At 37.8% G+C, this 23,653-nt stretch overlaps 2 protein-coding genes across 4 annotated transcripts in view; both read right to left on the bottom strand.

Moving 5' to 3' along the window:
- LOC135078355 (nose resistant to fluoxetine protein 6-like) overlaps positions 1 to 11,839 on the bottom strand; it is a 92,366-nt gene extending 80,527 nt beyond the window's left edge. Inside the window, exon 1 of the mRNA XM_063972955.1 lies at positions 11,619 to 11,839. The gene's annotated coding sequence lies outside the window, so the exon portion shown is untranslated. The remainder of the gene's footprint in view (positions 1 to 11,618) is intronic.
- A 5,789-nt stretch (positions 11,840 to 17,628) lies between these two features.
- LOC135081106 (formin-binding protein 1-like) overlaps positions 17,629 to 23,653 on the bottom strand; it is a 65,212-nt gene continuing 59,187 nt past the window's right edge. For all 3 annotated transcript variants that reach the window (XM_063975850.1, XM_063975858.1, XM_063975866.1), the window contains 3 exons: positions 21,610 to 21,911; positions 20,971 to 21,146; positions 17,629 to 18,840 (listed from right to left, as the gene is read on the bottom strand). In XM_063975850.1, the coding sequence (XP_063831920.1) occupies positions 20,974 to 21,146; positions 21,610 to 21,911 (475 nt within the window). In that variant the 3' untranslated portion in view covers positions 17,629 to 18,840; positions 20,971 to 20,973. The remainder of the gene's footprint in view (positions 18,841 to 20,970; positions 21,147 to 21,609; positions 21,912 to 23,653) is intronic.

The following is a 23,653-nucleotide window of genomic DNA, read 5'->3' as shown; positions in this document are numbered from 1 at the left end:
TTATTCTGTGGTTCGATTTTCTGCTTCACTTAAGCAAGCATCGTTTGTAAATACGGGTGTAAATGACCTAATGGATGATGATATTTTAATTACAAAATACGGCTTAAGACATGAAAGAATAAGTTATATTTGTACAAATTAAATATTGCATAAACATTTTCAAAGACTCGCGTTACTTAATGCCTGTCAACAAGCACATAAACCTTGAGTATATCCTCATACTTAAAAAATAATGATGGTTTGTTCATAATTAACACATTGGGCGCCATGGCACAAATCTAGATAACCCGGCTCCACAAATAATGCTACGTGCGTAGGATTACCACACTCACGGCCCATTGGGGACCATTAGTTACACACATTATTCTATATTTACGGTGCTAAAGAAAATATTAATATGTAACCATTAATGGTTATAAAAAAATTAATTTTCATGCGAGCTGTGTCATCTAAATAAGTTACATGCATCTAGGGTGACATAGTGGTATGCCATTTGTTGCAATGAATATTACATATTATAATTTATGGTTCTTTCAAAAGAACAAACATACTAAAGTACGTATTTCTACGTACTGTAATACCTATTTGGTATTGCAGTACCTACATTATTATTCTGTGGTATTGCGTTGATGACACTGACTGTACTACTCGTACGACTACGAAGCTCATGCTACGGCGTAGCACTACGAGCTTCTGTTCGTAGCGCGTTACGTGACACATTTTAATTTTGAAGCATATTTTGTACCGTTTTGTTCTCAACTAAGGACAAAGATTTTAATCTTCAAACGACAAGACGAATACTTATTGTTCTTGTATTCTTTTTAGTGTGAAAAATATTATACTTTTAGACTGGTTTCCTAGAAGCTCTAATTCGTACAAAATCCTTGGTGCTTTTTATTTATCAAATAGTTGAACCACAGAATAATAAGTATCAAGTACTCAAAAACAAAGCTGGCGACCTCAATGACACCTCTACCTTTCTCACGGTGTTCCGATTGGCCACGACCCACGACCCTCCGACGAGGTCTGTTAAACGAGCCAGAAAAATCCAGGGGGTGTTTTATTACGAGGTCGCTGCCGCAAACAACCTCGTAACTACGCGATAGGCTGTAGATGCTTGCTATGGTTTGTACTAATGACCAGATAGGAACTGGGCAAATGAGGCGTAGGTAAATTACGAGTGTAATAAAAATACATCTCTATTGACACCTTAGCATTCAAAACGCAATTATTGGTAGTTTTAACAATTTAAGTGATTTTGGATTATTTCGACATTTTAATAATATCGACTATATAAAAATAAGTCGGGTTTTCCTTCCTGATGCTATAACTCCAGAACGCACGAACCGATTTCCACGGTTTTGCATTCGTTGGAAAGGTCTCGGGCTCCGTGAGGTTTATAGCAAAGATAATTCAGGAAAATTTAACAAACGAAATTCCACGCGGGCGAAGCCGCGGGCGGAAAGCTAGTTTGCTATATATTTTTAACCAATTTCAGTTCAAATGCAGGACCGGTCGTAGTGGAAATCCTTGGGGGACTCCTTTGCTCAGCAGTGGACGTCATTTGGCTGAAACAAAATAACCAATTTATGTATACCATGAGCGTGTTTTTATTTAGAAACAAACACATTCAGCAGATATAATATAACGGGTGCAGTACACCGTACCAATTCCCGTAAAATTACTAAGTTGACTTACGTTATTCAGTGTTAGAACAGAAGCGACACTATATTGCATAATTGAAGACATTTTCCCAAGCATCTTTCAAGATTGATAGTACATTGTTTATAAACACAAGATCCTCAACAAGATAATCCAATATCTTACAAAAGTAATCGTGCGAAACTTGGGGATATCCGTCACAGTTATTGGGTTTCAGTGAATTCAGAAGATACTCGGCAAGACTGATGGCGTCTGGAGGGAAATAAATTACATTACCCACATGGCATAATGGACCTTGGTTAAAGTTTACAACTTTAACCAACAAAGTTTACAACCAAAGTTTACAACTTAAAGCTGGACGCAGACCGCTGCCAATCGATCAACATGGAAAGCATTGGGGGAGGCCTATGTTCAGCAGTGGACGTCCTATGGCTGAAATGATGATGATGATGATGAAAGTTTACAACTTTACAAAAGTTCATATTGTTCGACAACTAGGTATTTTATATTCTTCTAATGGTAAGGTTACATTCTTCTAAGGGTCGGACGTAATTAATAAGTAAGTAAAACTATAAGTTGTTGTACATATTACAAAAAATTGCTTATACCTAACAATAGTGAGATATCAAGTGTACCTAAATACAGCTGAAATAACTATGAGGCAATTTGAAGAATAAAGTTTTCTTTTTTTTTGTTCCTACCTAATCAGCAAATGTGTAAGTACTAAGTTTTCAGCGCTACAATGAAACATTTTAAAAAGAAATGCCTTAAGATATTAGATAAATGTGTTGCCTGTGTGTGTAGTTATCGTTAGTTTTGTTCCAATCAAAACATGAATTTGTTTATTCCACCTATCTTTATACTTAAAAGTGTAGGTACCTATGTTTTCAATTCATTACCTAATAAAAGAATTACGACCTCTATACGTGAAATTAAATACCGTTGCATGACTTTTTAAAGGACCCCATTTTGCGTGTTTGCGAAAAATTTGACACGGGTACAGATTTCCCTAGGCAAGTATGAATTTATCATCTGGCCCAAACGAGCACTGAAAAGGAACGTGCCCAACCTACCTGTTTAATATTACATGGCTCATCTAGAATTTGTATCTTTTTTCCGTTACGTTACAAAAAATGGTCCAAAGGAAAAAAGCACTTCACATTCATGTTATTAGTTGTCGCAGCCTAAATAACGTGTGGGTTTGGTGATCCAAACCACAAAGCGCCGCCGTGATAGGAATACAAAAATCTTCTTTGACCTTTTTCTAGGTATGTAATTTCAGCTGTAATTCAAGCTTTTTAAATTACTAATCATTTTTATTTCATACACAAGTCAGTACTTAAATAAATATGTATTAAAAACGCTTTTATTAGTAAGGGGGTTCCTTACTAATAAAATGTTAAACGCTTGTTGAAAACTGCTTTAAAATGACATTTCTATACTAAACGTCACGATAAAACACTGCTCAACGAGCGTGTAATTTTATTAGTAAGGGGAAATCAGGTCTTTTAATGGTAACAGGTTAATTAAAATTGTAAAAAAAAACCTATCAGGATTTAGTCAGGATTCAAACCTGGAATCCACTGCATTAAAACTTAATCATCACTATACGAGTATCTACAAAACGATTGCCAATACCGTTATTTTAATACAGCATTGCACCAGTATTTTCGGCAATTATTTTTAATTAACTATTAATGTAATGAAGAAATCCTTCCAACTGACTGCGGCCCGTTGAATGAGCAACTCGTGCGCAAGCGCATCGTTTTGTAACCCGGTACCGGCCGGTACAATACAACTACTCCGCTACGCGCCCGTGACTCTATTTCGCGTGATTTATTAGACAAATTAGACAGTTGACTTTAACTGGATTAAAATCTGGCCACCTAATTAAATGAACAAATATTTACTTAATTAAGACGTTAATTATACGAATAATAGGCACCTATATTGTAGATCGATTAATTTATTACGTTAGACTCAGGTGCGTGTTACAGACCGATGCTCAACAAAACCCTTCAAGTACCAGCGATTACAATAAAAATCAATAATTGTTACCGCGGTCTCATGCGACCACTTAGTAGGGTGTCAAAGCATAAATTGAGTAATACTAAAAAATAAAGTGAGCATTTTTGTTAATGAAACGAGTTTTAGCTTTGTAGTGGTACTTTGTATACGGACTAACTTCACTTGCTTTAATGACATTTCATTCTTGGTTGTTTCGGATTATAGGTTAGGTTAATATTAGTTCCATGCAATAAGTTGTTATGCCTTCGGGGTGGGAGGATTGACAAAAAGTACAATAGCTAAGCTACATCTTGGTTTCCACGTTAATGAGTGTCGATGGGTGAGTAATGATAATGCATTGCCTTGGAACAAAAACGTGGAAGCCGGCAGGTGAGGTTCTCTACCATTGTTTTGATATTTATAATCACTATGCTTTCCTTGAATGCTTAAAAGACATTTAAGCCCATATTACCTTTGAGAAATATTGACAATTTATGGATAGACCGCAAAAATATAAAATTGTTAGTAAAAGTAGGTAAAGAAATTCTCTACATTATTTCGCTTTACGGCAAATGTCTCATATCAGCTATGAACACTTTAAATAATGAACATAATGTATCTTACAAAAAAATATGTTTAGATCCATTGTCTGGTAAATATCTGTACCAACTTTGCTCAGTTTGGGAGTAAGTACCTAGATTGTTGAAAAGAAAATGCTCCAGTACATTATCATTATTAAGATTGCCTGCTTACTAGGTCTCATCTTTGTGTAGGCTGCTTGTAGTGCTTGTACTAAATTGCCTTGAAAAAGTTCTATTGCCTCTAATTTTTCACCTTTTCAAAAAGGTAAGGTGGCTGGCCTCAGTGTTAAGTCGCAGGCCTGCGTGTAATAGCATGATTCACTGTGAGGGCAGAGGACAATCGCGGTAACGACTGCCATCACTCACCAGGACGATCACCCATCCACTCTGACGAGCGAAACTCAATAAAACCGCCATCAAATTAGGAAAATGCTTCGCTGGTCTAATGGCTTCAGTGCCGGTATTAAATCGAGACGCCCACGATCCCAGTTCAAGAGTTTACTGAGATCCGCCATATAAATCGATCCAAATTCTCACGATCACGATCCAGATATCAATGTTTCTTCAAGCAACATAAGATAAGATCATAAAATATTAGATAACAGGCGGACATGAAATTGGAAGGTTTTACGTGAAACATCTGCACGAAAGGTATTCCGTTTGTGTCTATCACCCGTCGTAAAACACAATACCTACGCGATACGTCAAAAGCTTTTCAACGAATTAAGAAAAAATGTGAAGATCGTTCTTACATAAAGGTACCCACACACCTTGTTAGCCACATAAATGCCGCCGCGTGACGCAACGTGACATCTCTGTCGGCAAAACTAACAAACGGTGAAAGTTCACCGCAGCCTCTCGCAACCGATCGCCGACTGCCATCGATTGTTTAAATGTCAATATTGTTGGTTCTCGAGGGCCGGGCCGGATCTAAAGCTTTCCACGCTAGGTTAAGGTTGCGACACAGCATCCTAAACGTTATGCCGCGTTACGCATCTTCATGACTCAACGGAACTTGATAATCAAATTGGCATTAATTAATACTAGGGCATGCAAAAACCGAGCGGTTTGGAAAAACCGGTTTTTTCGGTTTTTATTTTTAAAAACCGAACTAAACCGGTTTTTTCGGGTTTTTCGGGTTTTTTGGGGCGACTGTTTGTAAGTAAATAAAAATGCTGCAAATTATAATAAAAATCATTTTATTTCATTTATATTCTAGTTTAACAAGATTTTGTTTTATTTCCTCAAATTCGTGTGTGGGCGACTATTAATGTGTAATAATGGTGGATTACACTGGTCAACAAAAAATCAAAATGAAAATGGTGCCGAGATTCTGTTGATAGTTTATTATTAGGTGTGTATTAGTAATAATAAAAATATTTTTCTTTTTTTTTCCTACGTGTCGTTTTGGATCTACCCTCAGTTTTAAAATTTAGCTTTAATCGGTACTTTGGTTGCACAGTTTGTAGTGTTATCGGTACATTTTTATAAATGCATTTATTTTAATATCATGTCTACATTGCCAAGAAGTTGTCTCAATAATCAAAATGTATTTTTGTTACATTTGTGGTGTGTACACAGTTAAAAAGTTCAAAAATTCAGGCAATATTTTATTAAAAGTGCTTATTTTTCTTACTTTAAGTCGGAAATTGTGGTTGTATTCAAGTCGTGGATACCCAAAATTGTTTGTATAATCTGCTGTGAACACTTAAGGCCATGTTACAATGGTCAAAGAAGCCGTAACATGAAGTTCAGAGTGGAGAAAGTAAGGAAAGAACAAAAAAAAATCCTAGTTTAAGCATAGTTTTTTTTTTAAATTAATTTATAAAGTAATTTTTAATGGTCTATAAAAATCAAGATACTGATTTCTTCAGTTCCATGGACTATTTGGAACGATTTGCATAGATTTTGTTAATTAAAATTACAAAATTTTTTTTCGGAAATCACTAGCCCAGTAACTACTCTGAAATTGTGAGACATGCCTTAAAAACTCAGGATGTCATAATTTTCATCAAAGAGCACTACCTCCACAGTCATCTTGACCAATTCCCAGAGAATCTTGGGTCACTATAGCATGCTATAGCTAAAAATAGGGAGAGCGATGCTATCAAGACCTAAAAACCATTGGAAGAGAGGTACCAAGGCAGATGGGATCGGTATATGATGGCTGATTACTGCTGGAGGATGTAACGTGATAGTTCCATTACACCTCATTCACAAAAGTCGTGGAAAATAAAGTTTTTAAGCATTTAAAAATATTATAAACGCTGATTTTGGTCAAATTTTGTATTTTTCTATACACGTCAAATCTTGAAAACCACACGTAGGATATCAACAAATTTGCTACTAAAGTAACCAGCAAAAGGTCCTCAATCAAAAAATATATACAGTTCCTTGGCACCAAAACCACTGTTGACCAGTGTTATTAACCATTGAGTGTTCGTGAACGTCCATGGGTGTGGGCAAGTGAAGCAAAACAGTGCATCGTGATTCTTCTGGTTCTCTCAAGTTGTCCATAGGAGGTCTCAGTAAAGCACCACAACTTTACTGAGACTCAAAGGGTGGGAAAGGGTATCATCTATCATCCTTCATTATATCATTACTTGATCTTATTTTGTAACTCGTATCACTTATATACTGGAAAATGGCACAAATCAAGTCGACCTCGACGTGTATTGCCAACATCATCAAAAAAGAAGAAGAACATTTGGTCATAGTTATGCTTAATTAAATAATATGTAAGTTGACACTGACAGAGACTAGCAAAAATAATGGCGGCAATGGTCAAATACAAAGCGCGTTCCATTTTGCGCCCGCGCGCTTATACACTCGCGAGCAAAAGTATGGAATCACTTACATGAAGTTGTTTCCACGCGATCTTGTGTACTAACCAATTTGTTAGTAACAAAAAAGTAGCACCATGTTAAAGATTAAACTTTTAACTTTAAATTGATACCAAATTCATTTAAATCACACCGGTATTTAAAAAGATATCCCGGCTGATGTGAAGAAGTAAGAAAAAAGACATGTACCAACTGTTTGATACGTCGCGAGTTGCGGCCTATTTACCCCCTATAAAAGCACGTGTTTTCGGATTTTTGCGTTCACACGTTGATCCATACACATCTCGGCTTCTTTTGACACTTTACCTGGGATTCTACACCTACAGAAGCAGCACAAATCGTTGCACTGTTGCAAGAAGGGCTCAGCCAGCGGGCTGTCGCACGTCAGCTCCACATAAGCCAGTCCTGAGTTTCGAAAGTTTTAAGACGCTTTTGGGAGACTGGTGGCTTTATCCCGAGACCAAGTTCTGAACAGCGCCGGTGCACATCGCAGAGGGATGACCGTTTTTTCATGTCAACCTCTCTATGAAATCGTCATTTGACTGGCATCGACGTCCAGCAAGAGCTCAGAAATGTTCGTAGGATAGCTGTTAGCGAGTGGACACTTCGTCTAAGATATGAGCAATTAAATTTGACTCCAAAAAGGCCTGCCACAGGCTGAAAACTGACGGCAGGTCACCGACAAGCACGCTTTCAATCAGCTCGCACTCGGAATGCGAGTAATGGAGGCGAGTTTTGTTTTCCGATGAATGCAGACTGTTTTTGCAGTGCAGCAGTCGAAGAGGTCGGGTCTATAGACGGCCTGGGGAGCGATTTGTGCAGTGCTGGTTCGCTAAAACATTGGCTTATGGGGGTGGCTTGCTCGACTTCCCATCGAGATGTGTAGGAGCAAATTGAAAGCGTGCTTATCGGTGACCTGCCGTCAATTTCAAGCCTCTGGCAGGCCTTTTTGGAGTCAAATTCTATTGTTTATATCTTAGACGAACTGTCCACTTGCTAACAGCTATCCTACGAACATTTCTGAGCTCTTGCTGGACGTCGATACCAGGCAAATGACGATTTCGTAGAGAAGTTGACATGAAAAAACGGTTTTCCCTCTGCGATGTGCACCGGCAATGTTCAGAACTTGGTCTCGGGATAAAGCCGCAAGTCTCCCGAAAGCGTCTTAAAACTTTCGAAACCCAGGACTGGCTTATGTGGAGCTGACGTCCGACAGCCCGCTGGCTGAGCCCTTCTTGCAATAGTGCAACGATTTGTGCTGCTTCTGAAGGTGTAGAATCCCAGGTAAAGTGTCAAAAGAAGCGGAGATGTGTATGGATCAACGTGTGAAAGCAAAAATCCGAAAACACTTGCTTTTATGGGGGGTAAATAGGCCGCAACTCGCGACGTATCAAACAGTTGATACATGTCTTTTTCCTTACTTCTTCACATCAGCCGGGATATCTTTTTAAATACTGGTGATTTAAATGAATTTGGTATCAATTTAAAGTTAAAAGTTTAATCTTTAAAATGGTGCTACTTTTTTTGTTACTAACAAATTGGTTAGTACACAAGATCGCGTGGAAACAACTTCATGTAAGTGATTCCATACTTTTGCTCGCAAGTGTAGATTTAGCTAGAAGATACATGGTACTTTAGTTCAATACCATAGTCATAGACTATACTCTACTCATTACATTGCATTACAATAATTGTTTTTATTGATATGACTAAAGAAGCATGTTCTTGTATGAGTTATTAAATTATCTAAAATCGTAGAAGAAAAACCGAAATAACCGAAAAACCCGGTTTTATAACTGACAAAAACCGAGTTCCAAATTGTGTCGGTTATCCGGTTTTTCGGTTATCCGGTTAACCGGTTTGCATGCCCTAATTAATACTGGTATCGGACTATCGACAAAGTAACTTTCTCTTTCTATAGATTTAAGTAGGTAAACTTCTGATATTGCATTACCCAGATGCCTATATATTAGATTAGAGTAATAAAATTGATATTTATGGCACAACTTTCGAGGCAAGGGAGCGTTGAAATGTTCGATTCTCCTTTCGATTGGACATTCCCTCGTTTGAATAGTTTGAAGTCCTTCAAAGTTGGACAAGCAAGACAAATGACGGGCGCGCATTGCCTCTTGCCAGCTCGAGGAGGGGGCAGCTGAAATGGAGCGGTAACCAGGACCGGTTCTTTTGTGCTCCTTTACGCAATTCATCGACGCAATGTTTTGCCTGGATTCCGCGGCAATGATTAACTCGGTTATGATAAACACTACCTACTTTTTACCGCATGCATTATAATGAATGCCGAAATAATGGTAAGCTGAATATTAAGTCGGTTACGAAATAATGAACTATTGAGCCGTGTTATTTTTTCTCATCGCTATGGTTAAATTGTAATATTTGTAATACACTGTAATGTCATGGTTATACAACGTTTTGTCAAGGTTTTGATTGATATAGTTATTACGCTTCATGCCTTTTACGATGAGTAATATTGTATAACTAGTTTATCCGACGCACCGGCGCAAACGCACCGTTTGTTCATCTGTTTAAATCTTGTTATTCCGCGAAATAACTATATCTCAAAATTAATTAATTACAACGAACTAAAACATACATGCTCTCAATTTGCTGCTCATTGTGAAATTAATTTTCATCTAATAGAGTTTGTAATTCAGTTTATATAACTATTAGAGAACTCATTATGATTTTACAAAGTAGGTAAGTACTGCACAAAGCGTAACTTATTAAGTGAATATTGTGTTGAAATTGTACGCAGGGAGGCACATGGGTGTTAATGGTGATTAGCCAAGATGAAATTAAGTAGAATGTTAGCATTAATTAATATAAAAATAAGGTTCGTTTTATTCAAGTACCAGTTAAAGAGTTGTTAGATTAGAACTTAGAACCATTAATCTACCTACATTTCCCAGAATGCCCTTTTTGACCTGTAGTTAGTTAAGTATTAGGTATTAGTTCCAAAATAATCTAAATGAACAGCATTAAGTCTCCACATTGCTCGTAGTGAAATCCATTAATAGTAGTCTGGCTTCAAATAATAGATGAAAGCACCTGAATTACGAACCAATTCCAGCGAATAAGATAATAAGCTTATTGAATGTCAAATTCAGGGTATACAACATTCACAGCCACATTAGTATTTTGTACAATGTTGAAACATAATGCGTTTATCTGTACGAAATCAGAATAATGTAGTAAAGCTTTGCTCGTGATATGAATAAATATAAAGATTTTGCAATTTAATCTTAACGATCAAGCTCTCTAATATCTCAAACTAATGCACACTAATTTGACGTCATTGCGCAAGATCGAGATAAATAATAATCGCGTCCTTTTAATATTAACTTAGGTATAATATGATGGAACTATAATGTTTGTCCCTGACACCGTCCGTTCACCTCGCGCTGGACACTTAGCTACGTTTTCTCAATGCCTCTAAAACTTTCCACGCGCTCCTACTTCTGAAAGCAATCTCAATTCTTGAGATTAGAATATTTCAATTACGAAATGTAACAAGGTGTGTAATGGACTTATTCTCCAGCTGTGGCTCACGATCGGCACCGCTTTATACGAGACTATGTCTAAATTAGCATTGAACCTCTCAAATGAGAATATGATATGCCTCATTACACCTATACATATTATTTTAAAAGCAACTATTACTCAGGTACCTCGTGGTATCCAAATTACTATCCATCTACCTGTCAAAGCTTGAAGTGAGTATGTACCATGTAGCCACTAAGCACTTCAAGCGGTCTTACTTGGTTACACAATGTCAACAAAGTAGTTGTGAGGCAAGCCTCGATTCTAGGTCAATCCTTCTAAATTTGTGAGAGCCATCATCCTGCGTGACAAAATTCCAATACACGTAAGGCTGGCGAGAAAGTAATACAATAAATAAGCAGCCGAATGCAATTTACATAGGAATTAGTGATTATTACGTCAACCACTTTTGCTATGAATATATTCATATTGTTATAAGGATATTCCCGTGGCGACGGGAGGTTTTATAAATCAGAATGTTTTTCTTTTTTCGTGATAGAATTGAAATACTTACGTATGTTATATTGATTTTTTATAACAGTAAAATGATAAGTAATACGCAAAATGGAGCAAGATAATATTATTAATATTAGGCAGTTGTTAAAACCAAAAATGTACTGAAGAGTCGTTATTTTTCACGTTTCTGTTCAGCATGCGGATTGCGGATAGTGTGCGTTTCAGCGATTATCGCACGCGCTATTAATTTATTATTTTCTTGTAAACAAACTGATTAACTCCCACTAGTAAAATATTTTGCTTTTATTGCATTTATTAATTCGTGATTTGTTAGACATATTCTTCGTTCATAATAACAATTGGTTACGATAGCTGTTAGTTAGGCCTACTATTAATCTACTGCAATAACAACTGCTATTGGGATTTTATCAAGATAGGTAGGTACGAATCTTATTACACATTTTTCATGAATTTTATAGCTTTTGAAATAATAAAAAAAATTGTTACGAACCTTTGCTTTATAAGCGCGAAATCCCGGTATTCCACCAAGATAAAATTAATTGAACACCACTTCTATACTTCCACTGTCAGTTCGTTAGTACTTTAATTTATGATGTCGTTGTTAGCAAGGGATTGTCAATTTATCACGATTAAATCAAGAAGCGATCGAAGTGCGCGGGCGCATGCTGCGTCGGAGTCGGCAGTCGTGCGGACACTGCGCGCTCGGCGGCACCGGACCGGTATGAAAGTATGCTACATCTAATTAATATCACTTATTCGAATTTTCCTAACATTTGCCACTTATTATGTCAACAACGCATTACGCAAGAATCCGCGCCCGTCAACTCTTTCAAAATTGCAAAACAGCAAACATCTCCGCTTCATCCTATTTGTATCTCGCACATAATTACCTACCCAGGCATATAGTGGCTCGTAAGAACCCTCCACCCTTTATTTGCAATTAAATTAATTTACGTATGAACATCGCAGAAGTTTCATTAAGTAGGTAGGAGTAGGAGCGAGTGAGGGCAGAATAACAAAGAAGCGGGATGATGACACGCGCCCTAATATCAGCGCTGACAAATTATAGGCCTTTAGTATTCCTTCCCCCGGGCACGCCGGTATTACTGCTCATACATCTCCATAATTATGTATTCTAAGACGTATTGTCAGGAGAGCGCTGAATACTAGAGTAATTGTATTTTTCAGGAACGATACTTAGACATCAATAAAAAAAACTTGAATAAAATTGTATATGTACAAAAGTACCTTAAACCAGCAATTTCAGTCTTTAGCGGTGTAAGAAACAGGAGTTCAATAATATTAGACTATTTTTGTTATAATCTGGATAAATAAATGCATAACTAGATATTTCATACTAGCGGCCGCCCGCGACTTCGTACGCGTGGATCCCGTTTTACCCCCTTCATCTATCTTACGTATTTATCTCTCTTAGGTATTTGGTAGAGCGCCTCTACTAGTGTTACTAATATCTTTAGTTTTTAGTTGCTTTCACGGGAATGTAAGTAAATTGCATGTCACAATTTACTATAAAACAAAAAAATCTTGACAAGCTTACTTGCCTGTAAATAATGTAGAGCACCGAGACAGTTAGTTATCAAAGATAGCAGTACTTCAGTAGATTTTTATATCATAATTAAAAGACACGTCTTGATTCCACTGACTGCAATTTTATTGACTATCAAGGTTACCATTTAAAACACTTTTTATTTAATTACTAAAGGTCATTGTATAAAAAATAGAAACGTTTCTAAAATGGGCATTACAACAACACTTAAATCATTTAATAATTGCAACTACAGTATTTGTTTCACACTGCGTTTCGTCATAAAATCACCTGCTAATTTTGCCGACATGTGTGGTAACAGCCGTTATCCTGGTAACGAAATAATCTGGTTACCTAACCCGGTGCCCGAAATCGAACGCGATCGAATATTCAATGAATGTAGTTTTTAGATGGAAGGATTCGATGAATATTAGATAAAACCTGAACGCACATTTGGCTTTCAGTTTAGCCGAGAAATACTTAGTTAATTTACGCTTTTGTTACGGTCTTTTGTCGATTTGAAAGCATTCAACGTTGAATAATAATGATACCATGAAAAATAAATCGAGAAATCAATCCATTAATCAATCCTTGAATGAAACAAAATCTCAGAAACTACATTATGTTTGTAAAAGTATTCAGGCGGTCTTATCGCTAGCTATCTTTTCCACACAGAAAAATTGTAGAGCTAACATAACTTTTTTACTGCTTACGCAAAAAAGTAAAGCGAAGTGTTTCCTTTAACAAAACCGGTAAAAGAAATAATTGTATCTTTACGAATGAAGTATTGAGCTCGCTAAAGGTAGTTTACATCCTTTTGGCCAATTTTAGTTAATTTTGTATTCGAAATGCAGGCTGTCATTTGAGAAGAAGAGTCGCTTTTACTGATGCTTTTGAGAACTTAACGCAGCGATTACGACTGTATCGAACGAAATCGAACATAACATTGTTTATTAGGACATTAATAGTACTGAGCTACTCAAAAACACATTATAGTATAGAGTGGTAGTACCTCTACATGTAGAAGACTATCGCAGAATATATTGAATATTACACCAAATTTAAATCCTATAGAGAAGCCTTAAACTGAATCTGAGCTACTATTATATTATAGCTTTCTCTAAACTGTCTAAGAGATAATCTGTTTTCTAATCACAAAGCTTGAATGGGTGTGTGATTTCTATCAACATATTTCTTTTTCATCCACATCCATCAATCACTCGTGTTTTATATTTTGTCATTCATCTCTCAAATCCCTCTGTGTATGAACGGGGATTTGATTAGCTATCATCTAAGTAAGGGATTCAGTTAGTGAATAATATCTAAAGAAATATCATATGATGGATATTCTAGTGAACTGGTTATTTCTTAGCTTACCTACCTATTATTTGAGTGTAAGAACTTAATACATACGAGTACGAGTTATTGTGTAGTGTTACCAGATACAAGTTATTAATATAATCTTCTGAAACATTTAAAAGATGCAGAATATTCAAGAGCAATATTATTTAAATGTATAAAATCAAACAATATGGAAAGAAAACTGAAAAAGCTGTTCAGCATATTTTTGCATCAACAAAGACTAACGTAGTTGGAATAAAAGGTATTCCGATAACTGTGTACGGAACTAAAATCCAACTGAAATGGGCTTCGATTCCCAGTCAAGCCGGACTAATCCTCTTTGGCTCACAGGTTTCTACGCCAAAAAATGTGCAATTTTAACGAAAACCTAGAGGCTTTTTCTGTCGGATAGCGCTAGCACTTTACTAAAAGGATGGTAGTGTCCTCTCATGATAGCTACTTAACTTTACCCAAGAACTAATTGGTCAGTTTTCTTAGATCAATTTTATAAAGATAAGTAATTTCATATGGAGCTATAAAATATTTTACAAATATTTTATTTGTAAAAATAAAATAAAGTAGGTATTTTAGTGTTTAAGGCTTTATTAGCGATGAAATCTAAACATATTATAACTTTCATTTGCATTTCCAAAATTCCGATTTATACCTACCTAGTAGAGCCACATACTTAGTTACTTTTAATTAGATTCTGAAAATGTACAACGTAAATAAATTGCTAAATCTTCACAATTTTCGCCAGTTTGTTTGCGAAGTAGGTCTCTACCACAGTCTCTACCTTCTAACTGACAAAGATCTCGCGATTTATCTTTTAATTAGGTACGTTTTCTGTTGTTAACTAAAATAACTAGGGTCATTCATAAACAAGTTATTTAAATCAATAGAACAAATCTCAACTTTTACGTGGTCTGACGGTTGAGTTTGACTCTTTACACCTTGACATAATAATTAAATAACGTGGGAAAGTTCTTAAATACTGTTGAAGTAATGAGATAAGTTGTTTATGTAAAAGATCCTCTAATGTACAAAGGCTCCTTATACTATTTTAAAGTTATAGGTAATGTAGCTGCCAAAAAAGAATTGTGTTATAATATTTCGTAACTATGAATGTATGTTATTATTTTAACTGGGTCTTCGCTTTTCATTTACCTACTTTAAATTTTATTGATGCGAGATTAAATAATTAAATTACCCATAAAATGAGTAGGTACTATCTATCTAGCACGTTGTAATGTGAGATTTTCACCTCTAAGTTAACCCCAATACTCAACGAGGTATTACTTACGCTGTATTAGCGAGTAAGTATTGGCACATCAAACCATTCTGATCTTAAGAGTAGGCGCACACCGTTGATTTTTAGTTGGCCGATAGTTGTGCCCGATTTTTATTTGTATGAAGAATCGGCCAAATCGAATCTGCGTAGTGTGCGCACTCCCATACATGCCCATACTGATCAACTGCCCGACTAAACTATCGGCCGACGAAAAATCAACGGTGTGCGCCTACTCTTAATGGCTCGTCATAATAGGTGACGACAGCGCATCAAGCTAAACTTTGTAGCATCTTATTGTAGTTGTAATTGGTGCTATATTGCAACAAACTGTATCCATTTACATCTGGCAACTGCAAAAGGTCAACAAATAATACGATATAAAACGTAATCCACACTTGTAACATCAAGCTTTTGCAAAGCTTTTAATTATAACAAACGCTATTTTTATTATTGTTAAATTGCTAAAAGCTTTTATCTATAAAAAAGCGATTACTATTGTTAAACTAATAATTCACTTATTGATTCAATATTAGATACATATATTGATTAGTGGAATTTGTTCTGTAATTCCTGTTTAAATGCAAGAGGAGCTTACGGTTCAGACTCAGTCGATTACAGCATTTAGTTACGAAATGGTTTAGAATGAGCACCTTTACTCGCTAAGGGACTATTTATGTAGAACTATCTACTTACTTTCTTAACTATTTCAAATAAGCACTCCAATTTGTTGAATTAAGTTCTTAATGATTGTTTTTATATTTTGGTTGGTAACTAATTATAAGTATTCAATTCTAATTAGGAGTTAACTAACTAGTAAGTAGTCATTACTAAAAAGAAACAAACACGATCGTCTTATTGACTATCTTATCCATTCAGAAGTATGAATTTTTCCAATATTTTTTAAACGGGTCACTAGGATTAGCCATATTATGCAATACGCCGACCGGAGCAGGAAAACCATTTAAATATTTGCACAATCCCCGACCTCGGGATGGCGTACCTACAATTCCCGCAAAACTCGTTTTAGCATTGGGAGTTACAAGTGTACCACGTCTTACTTTGTGGGGTTGCTGTTTCGCGTCCACCGCTTTGTGCGGCATTCATCGTTGGATGTCTTTGGAACAGTGTAGTTGGTGAGCTAAGAAAATCAGACGTGGATGTTGTTCAGGTGAAGCTTGTTAGCTTTAATATTATGCAACCATTGCGTGGCGAGACGCGGAAGGCGTGCACTCGGCCAATGGAGCAGCCAATGCTGCGCAATGTAAACACCTCACGTCTCATGCAAGCAAAATTATGCGGTAAGTTTGTTACTGTAAAAATGAATTACCTAATTAATTACATAGTAGCGATAAGCAAAGCAGTTTTCCGATTGTAAGCAGAAAGGGTTAATTCGTCTTACTGTTTAGGGAAATTAGGAAAGACGGAGGTCAAAGCTGCTCAACAATAACCACTACATCATACTTTCATCTTATCGTCGGCATGCTTCGACTCGCTATGGCTAGCGTATAAAAAACAAATGAGAAGTTATCAGCTATCATAAAGACGTTAATTACTTACTTACTAAAGTCGGTATGTACTTCTTTGTCCAAATAGCAACGCCTGGTTCGTCGGCAGCTTCTACATGGCATTTTGCAGATTGGTTCACTAGTTTTCGCATGCTCCATCGCCTTCAATGACGGTGACCGCTCCATATTAGAGCAATGGGCACTCCCAGGGTCTGCCAGAAACAGTTAAAACAAAACAGTGAATAATAAGGCTGGGTTGCACCATCTTACTTTAACTTTGACAAACGTCAAAAATCTGTCAAACTCCATACAAAAAACACCAGTTATCGTCAATAGTTACGGTCAAAGTTAGGTGGTGCAACTCAGCCTTACAGTTGAACCAAATTCATTTATGATAATTTGCAAAGAAATACAAATAAGTACTTACCTAATTCGCTGAATAGTTTTACTACAATTTTTTAACTACTGTTACCGTTTTTTTTTTAATTGGGGGCCCCCGTATTGTATGTTGCAAACTTTGACATCGATTTAAATAAGAAGCAGCAGCAGAGTATTTTAAGCTTGCCTGCCACAGCAAAAAATAACTTAATCTTCACGGAAGTGTTTCCTCGATCAAAAAATAGCTCATAGTAAAATGAAAAGTCGCCTCTTATCGTAGTGCACAAGTTCATGCTGAGACACAAAACCTAATAGTGTGGCGATCAGTGGCGACCATTTTGGGATAAGTAGACAACAGCAGCGCTTATTGTGTTCAGTGTAAGTGTACCTTAATTTCGGTTGGGTAGGCGTGTTATAAGACTAATTAATAAAACTCGTGTTCAAAGTCCTCAATATAGATTTATTTTTATATAAAATTCAAATTCAAATGCGTCCGTTCATTCTTCTTCTTGCTATATATAAATACATAACTATACGGTTTCGCCTATAGCAAATAATCAGAAAATAGCATTGGCTAGTTACGACATTTAGCTAGCAATATTAACTAGTACATAAATGGAAAGTAACGTAAGCATATTTATAATACATTGTATATTGGATACAGTATTAATTACATACTAAATGATTTTCATTTTGAGGTTTAAGTTTACATATTTTACACAGTTAGCTAATTTTAATAATTCATAACCTAATTTTTGCTATAATTTCAATAATGCAATGGCAGAATCACATAAAAGCAAGAGTATAACTATTAATAAGTACGAAAAACCTTAATCCATAAACAGCTGGCACAATGAAGATCTAGACGTGTTACACAATATTACAATAACATTACACTATGACGCCACGCGGCATACATGAAAATATGTATGTCAAGTAGCCAACAATATACACAATAAATAAGATCATGGAATGTTATTATGATTTCGTCGTTTGCTCTCCGACGGTCTCCGCCGGAACAATCAATGACAAAGGGACGATAAAAAAATAATGCTAACATTTCCGTAACGATAAATTATAGCAAAAATATATGTTACTATAGTAGAGGCCACAGTGAGTACGCACGTGAACTAATGTCGCTAAACTATCTGATCTCACGAATTAATCATTTCGTTGATGGCCCAAATGGAATAGGGTCGTCACGCCATATTACACCGCTAATGTCGAAACACTCGTGCATAATACTGTCGATAGTTGTCTACCAAGAGCATTACAATTATTATTTCAGTCTATCTAAACCTAACCTAAAGTGTAAGGCACAATAATTTTCCAAATGTATTGGAACATTGGCCATTTACACTCATTACGACGTTAACGATATAATTCTCTGTGACGGCCCTATCAGTTTTGGTCAGCAACTTGTGTATTATTTACAAGTCACTATAATATTGATAGTTATCTATAAGACGCAACACTAGGTATTACAGTAACATAGTATACGAGACGATCGCACTGCACAGTCCTCGGGCCGCAGCGGGCCCGGAGCGATCACGACACGACAAGAGTCCAACACGAGCGAGATTCGATCACTTCACAGCGCGACGCGCTGTCAACTTGACACCGCAAGTCCACGGGCCAAGTGTTACCGCATCTAGAAAAATAAAAAAACAAATTAGAATATTCTGCATGAGAAGTAAAATACCACATAAATCAGAATGACCTAGCTTGCCAATAGCATCGAAACTTGAACTTAAATTATTAAATATTCCTATTTGTTTAAAAAAAAACCTGTTGCACACCCTATATCATCGGTCAGCAGGAGATGAAGCCTGCCTTCTTCAGATACGTGGTCACTAGAGAACGATTCTGCCATCCCCGTTCTACGAGCTACATGCCCCGCCAGATACTTATAAAGGTTTACAGTAAGCGCCTGAATGCGGGCAGTACCGGTCGTTGTGGAAGTCATTATTGCCAAGCAGTCGAAAATAAAGGAAGGTATGTACCAATGTGCAGCATTTGTTCAGCAGTCTTGTTGGAAATGAAGAACGGTATGCCACCACTGTGCAGTAACCGGCTAGTGCGCGCGCGCAACCATATTTATATTTATTTATTTATTTATATCATAGAGCTATTTAGCTCATATGTGAGGAAGTACGGTTGCGGTTACCGGCTAGTGCGCGCGCGCGTCGCTTTAGAGCTTGGTGTCATTTTAGAGGAAGAAACTTAGCCATACAGTAAACGTTACTTTGCTTCGTTTTGTTGCTTTGCTTAAAGGTAGTTAACGTTTCAGTACGGTAATAATAATATCGTTATTTATTATCTACTTTTTCATTAATTTGTCTTTTACAATTCTGTCAACATCAACCTCAATATTAGTAGGTAGTAGTAGTAGCTAGGCGCAGTGCATTTTTAAGTGAAGTATCTGTCAATGAAGACCTGTATTTCGATTTAATAAGCTTCATTGTTGAATATGCACTTTCACAAAGGTAGGTACTGCCCATCATCGAGCCCATTTTTTGCCCGAAATTCTTCAGTTTCGGGAAACGTTCAGCGAGGAGCTTCAAAAAAATCAAGTCCTGTTTCAGTTCTGCCCTTGTAAAAGGGGTCTGATTGCAGATCACACAGTTCCAGTTTATAATCAATCTTCACTACGATGCGCGGTAGGTACCTATTTTGCGTTCGGGGAATTCCCAGAATTCCCGAGTGAATAGTGATGTGTGTGACGTGATCGAACATACCCAAAACATTTTAATTTCGTCGCGATAAAAATAATTTGCTCATTAATGTATTTAAACAAAGAAGATAAAAAAGATTCTACGGGCCGCAATAATCCTTGGTTTGGTAAATGAAGTATTTTATTTACCGGCTAGTGCGCGCGCGCGTCTGCGTACAGCGTGGTGGCGACGTAGGTGGTGGGCACGAAGCCTCCTCGCGCGTGTGCTGGCGCCGCACGCGCGTCAGAGAACGTGGCGTAGAGCGTGGAGGCGATGTAACGGGGGAGGCCTTTCTCCAGCAGTGAACGTCTTTGGGATGAAAAGGGAGGAGTCCTTTGTCCAATAGTCTTTAGGCAGGTAGTTAAGCCACTATTCGATCACCGGGTAGTAGGCGCACGTCGGCGTAGAGCTAGGTGGCATTTTAGGGGAGATTTATCCCTGCAGTGGATGTAATTTTTTGAAAATGAAAGAAAGTTATTGCAGCCTTTGTCAAGTAGTCAGTTTGAAAATGAAGTATATCAGTTACCAGCTAGAGCGCGCGCGCGTCTGCGTGGTGGTATTGTAGGGGTGGCTTAGGACTGCTGTAGTATTTGTTGAGAAAGAAGAAATAAACACAATGTAGAAAAAGGCTTAACTGCAGTGGACGACTTCGGTAGACAAGGGAAGGAAAGTATGTACACGAGTGACTGCTATTATCGGCTAGTGCGCGCGCGCGTCGGCGTACAGCGTGGTGGCGATGTAGGTGAGAGGTATTTTTCCAGCAGTAGACGGTTTTGGTTTGAAAAGAAGGAAAGGTTTAGGTACGCGGCTACTGCGCGCGCGCATCGGTGTAAAGCGTCGTGGCTATGTCTGACGATGTGGAGGCCTTTGTCCAGCAGTGATCGTATTTGGTCTAAAAGGAAGTAAGGTACATGAATGTGGCTACTGCATAAAGAGGTAAGTTTTCAGTTACCGGCTAGTGCGCGCGCGCGTCTGCGTACAGGGTGGTGGCATTTTAGAAGAGGAGGGGATTTATCACTGCAGTCATTGGCCTAGGTCTTTGTTTGAAAATGAAGTGTATCAGTTACCGGCTAGTGCGCGCGCGCGTCGGCGTACAGCGTGGTGGCGATGTATGTGGTGGGCACGAAGCCCTCCTCGCGCGTGTGCTGGCGCCGCACGCGCGTCCAGCCGTCGCCCGCGTCCGTCTCCAGCACCAGCAGCCGCTCGCCGCTCTCCATGCGCATTGTCGACCCTGTTCCGTTAGCTGTAAGGATGAAAATTGTATTGTTAGATGGTATCGGCGCGGCAGAACCTTATCTTATCCTACTTTTCAATCCCATTGCCATTACCTAAGTCTTAAAACCGCCAGGATGATTAGTGATTTAATAATCTGTGATAACTCTAAAGTTTCTAACTCTCTAACCGCTTTATCTTACAGTCTGAGTAACGCCCACCTTAATTTTAACCATAACTATAGCTATAACAGGTATTTTTGTATGGAGTTTGACAGACTTTTGTTATAGTTAAAGTTAGATAAAAATATTGTACACCAAAATTGGCAGGATATTTTATAGTGGACTCATGTTAATACTTAAGATCTGTTACTGTATTACCTATAACTGGCACAATAATTAATGATTTATTGATTGATTGATAGAGCAACCCAGGGTTAATTAGATTTACGAATGTTGAATTAACCATTATAATCATCGCTAACGATCACATACCTTCAAACGCGTACAGCGCTTTGCAGTACCCCAGCGGCTGCAGATCCGGTTCGTAATAATAATCAAAGTCCGATTCATGGTCGTTGTCGTGGTCATGGTCATGGTCGTTATCGTGGTCGTGGTCTCCGTTGGCGTGGTCGGCGTGCGCGGCGGCGATCTCCCCGCCGAGGCCGGACTCCGGCGAGCCGCCGGCGGCGCGCCCGCCGGGCCCACACGTGGAGCCCGGGCCCGCCGCGCCCGTGCCCGTGCTAACGGACGATTCGGACGCCGACCGCGACAGCGACTCGCTGTTTGAACCGATACTGGAATAAAAGTGATAAGGTTTATTATGTTATCAATCTAATCATTGGTTTTTCAACCAATACTGTAATGGTACGTCCAGACTGGGCGAACGGGCTCGCGTGGCAAACTCAACATCCTGCTCACTCAAGAGCAGAGTGACGCGCGAGCCCATTCACCCAGTGTGGACGCACCATAACAGTAAGGTTAGTGAGATCAGCTTACGTACAATCAGCAGCTTATTACTCTGTAAATATTTGGCATAGTGAAGTGTAGAGATAAGCGTTGATTAGTTGCGAAATAGATTCACATTTGTCTTGAAACTCATGTTAAAAACATCTTATTTTTATTCCTAGATTTTGGTTTGCGAGTAACGTGTGGTGAAATATAATTAATCAGAAGATCTCCGCTTTCATCGATGAATTAATTATCATCATCACAAGGAGTAATTACCTATATCTTTGACTCAATGCCATTACATAATTACATATTTTTATTGCAAAATAGCACCTATTTCAAGCACTTTAAGACTCGTTACTCTGTAATCGGCGTCGTTGGTGCGCGCTGACCCGACTGTTGGCTACATCAGTAGCTCCTCGTAATGCTGCTGTATAATACTGCCGCACAATTTATAAACGCAGTAAGTAACACGTGAACAGTTTCGAGAAAAACGCGATCAAAGTTGAAATTTTATTTTGGGGTGTCTACAATTAGTTACGCAAATATTTGTAAAAAAAAATATATGGGCTTATAGAGCTAAACTCAAAGTTTATTTTGATATGAGGTTTTTGTATTTTAATTAATATTTTGTATTTTAAATTATTAAAAAACTGTTTATGTTATGGATTAACTAAGTTTTCGTTCGATAGTTACTACCCATGAATGCAGTATGATTGTTCCTTACTGCGTTTATCAGTAGTTTTCGTTACTTACGGTACATGTGTTAAATGATTGATTTAAATTTTAGTTCTTACAACGTAATATATGCGCCGTATCTTTACAACTTACTGCATTTATGAGTGGGAGTGTGAATCAAAATAATTTATCAAAACTTTAAATGCGCAGTAACAATACAATTATACTGCGCTTATCATAAGCCAATAACGCTTTCATGTTGAACTTTCCCAAATGACCAAGGGGTAAATGAAACAAGTATTACAAAATAATTGCTGAGATCGCTTGTTATTCAATCAAAAATTAAGATATGGCACCCACTTTTAGATCTTAATATACCAATCTAATAAAATAAAGAATCGGTCGTTCGTTTCGTCCACTGCTGGACAACGGCCTCCCCCAAGGATTTCCACAAAGACTGGTCCTGTGCCGCTCGCATACAGGCACCTGCCGCGACCTTCACCAGATCATCGGTCCACCTAGTGGGAGGCTTGCCCACGCTGCGTCTTCCAGCTCGTGGTCGCCACTCAAGAACTTTCCTGCCCCAGCGGCCATCAGACAACTTATAGTGTCTCCAATCTTCAGAGGAATGGATACAACACAGCATTTGACATGATTTTTGTCTTGTCCATTAAAGACCCATTTGTTGAGAGGCTCTATTGAGGCAATCGAGCATTGAGCTTAGATCCTCCACGGTCTTAGCCATGATTACGATATCGTCCGCGAATCAAAGATGGGTGATGTACTCGCCGATGATATTTATTCCCAATCCGCTCCAGTCCAGAAGCTTGAAAACATCTTCCAGGGTGGTAGTGAACAGTTTTAGAAATATGACATCTCCCTGTCTGACCCCTCGCTGCAACTGGAGTCC

The sequence above is a fragment of the Ostrinia nubilalis genome, chromosome 2 (genome assembly GCF_963855985.1).
Source record: "Ostrinia nubilalis chromosome 2, ilOstNubi1.1, whole genome shotgun sequence".
Lineage (NCBI taxonomy): Eukaryota > Metazoa > Arthropoda > Insecta > Lepidoptera > Crambidae > Ostrinia > Ostrinia nubilalis.
This window is presented reverse-complemented; position numbering and strand designations above follow the sequence as displayed.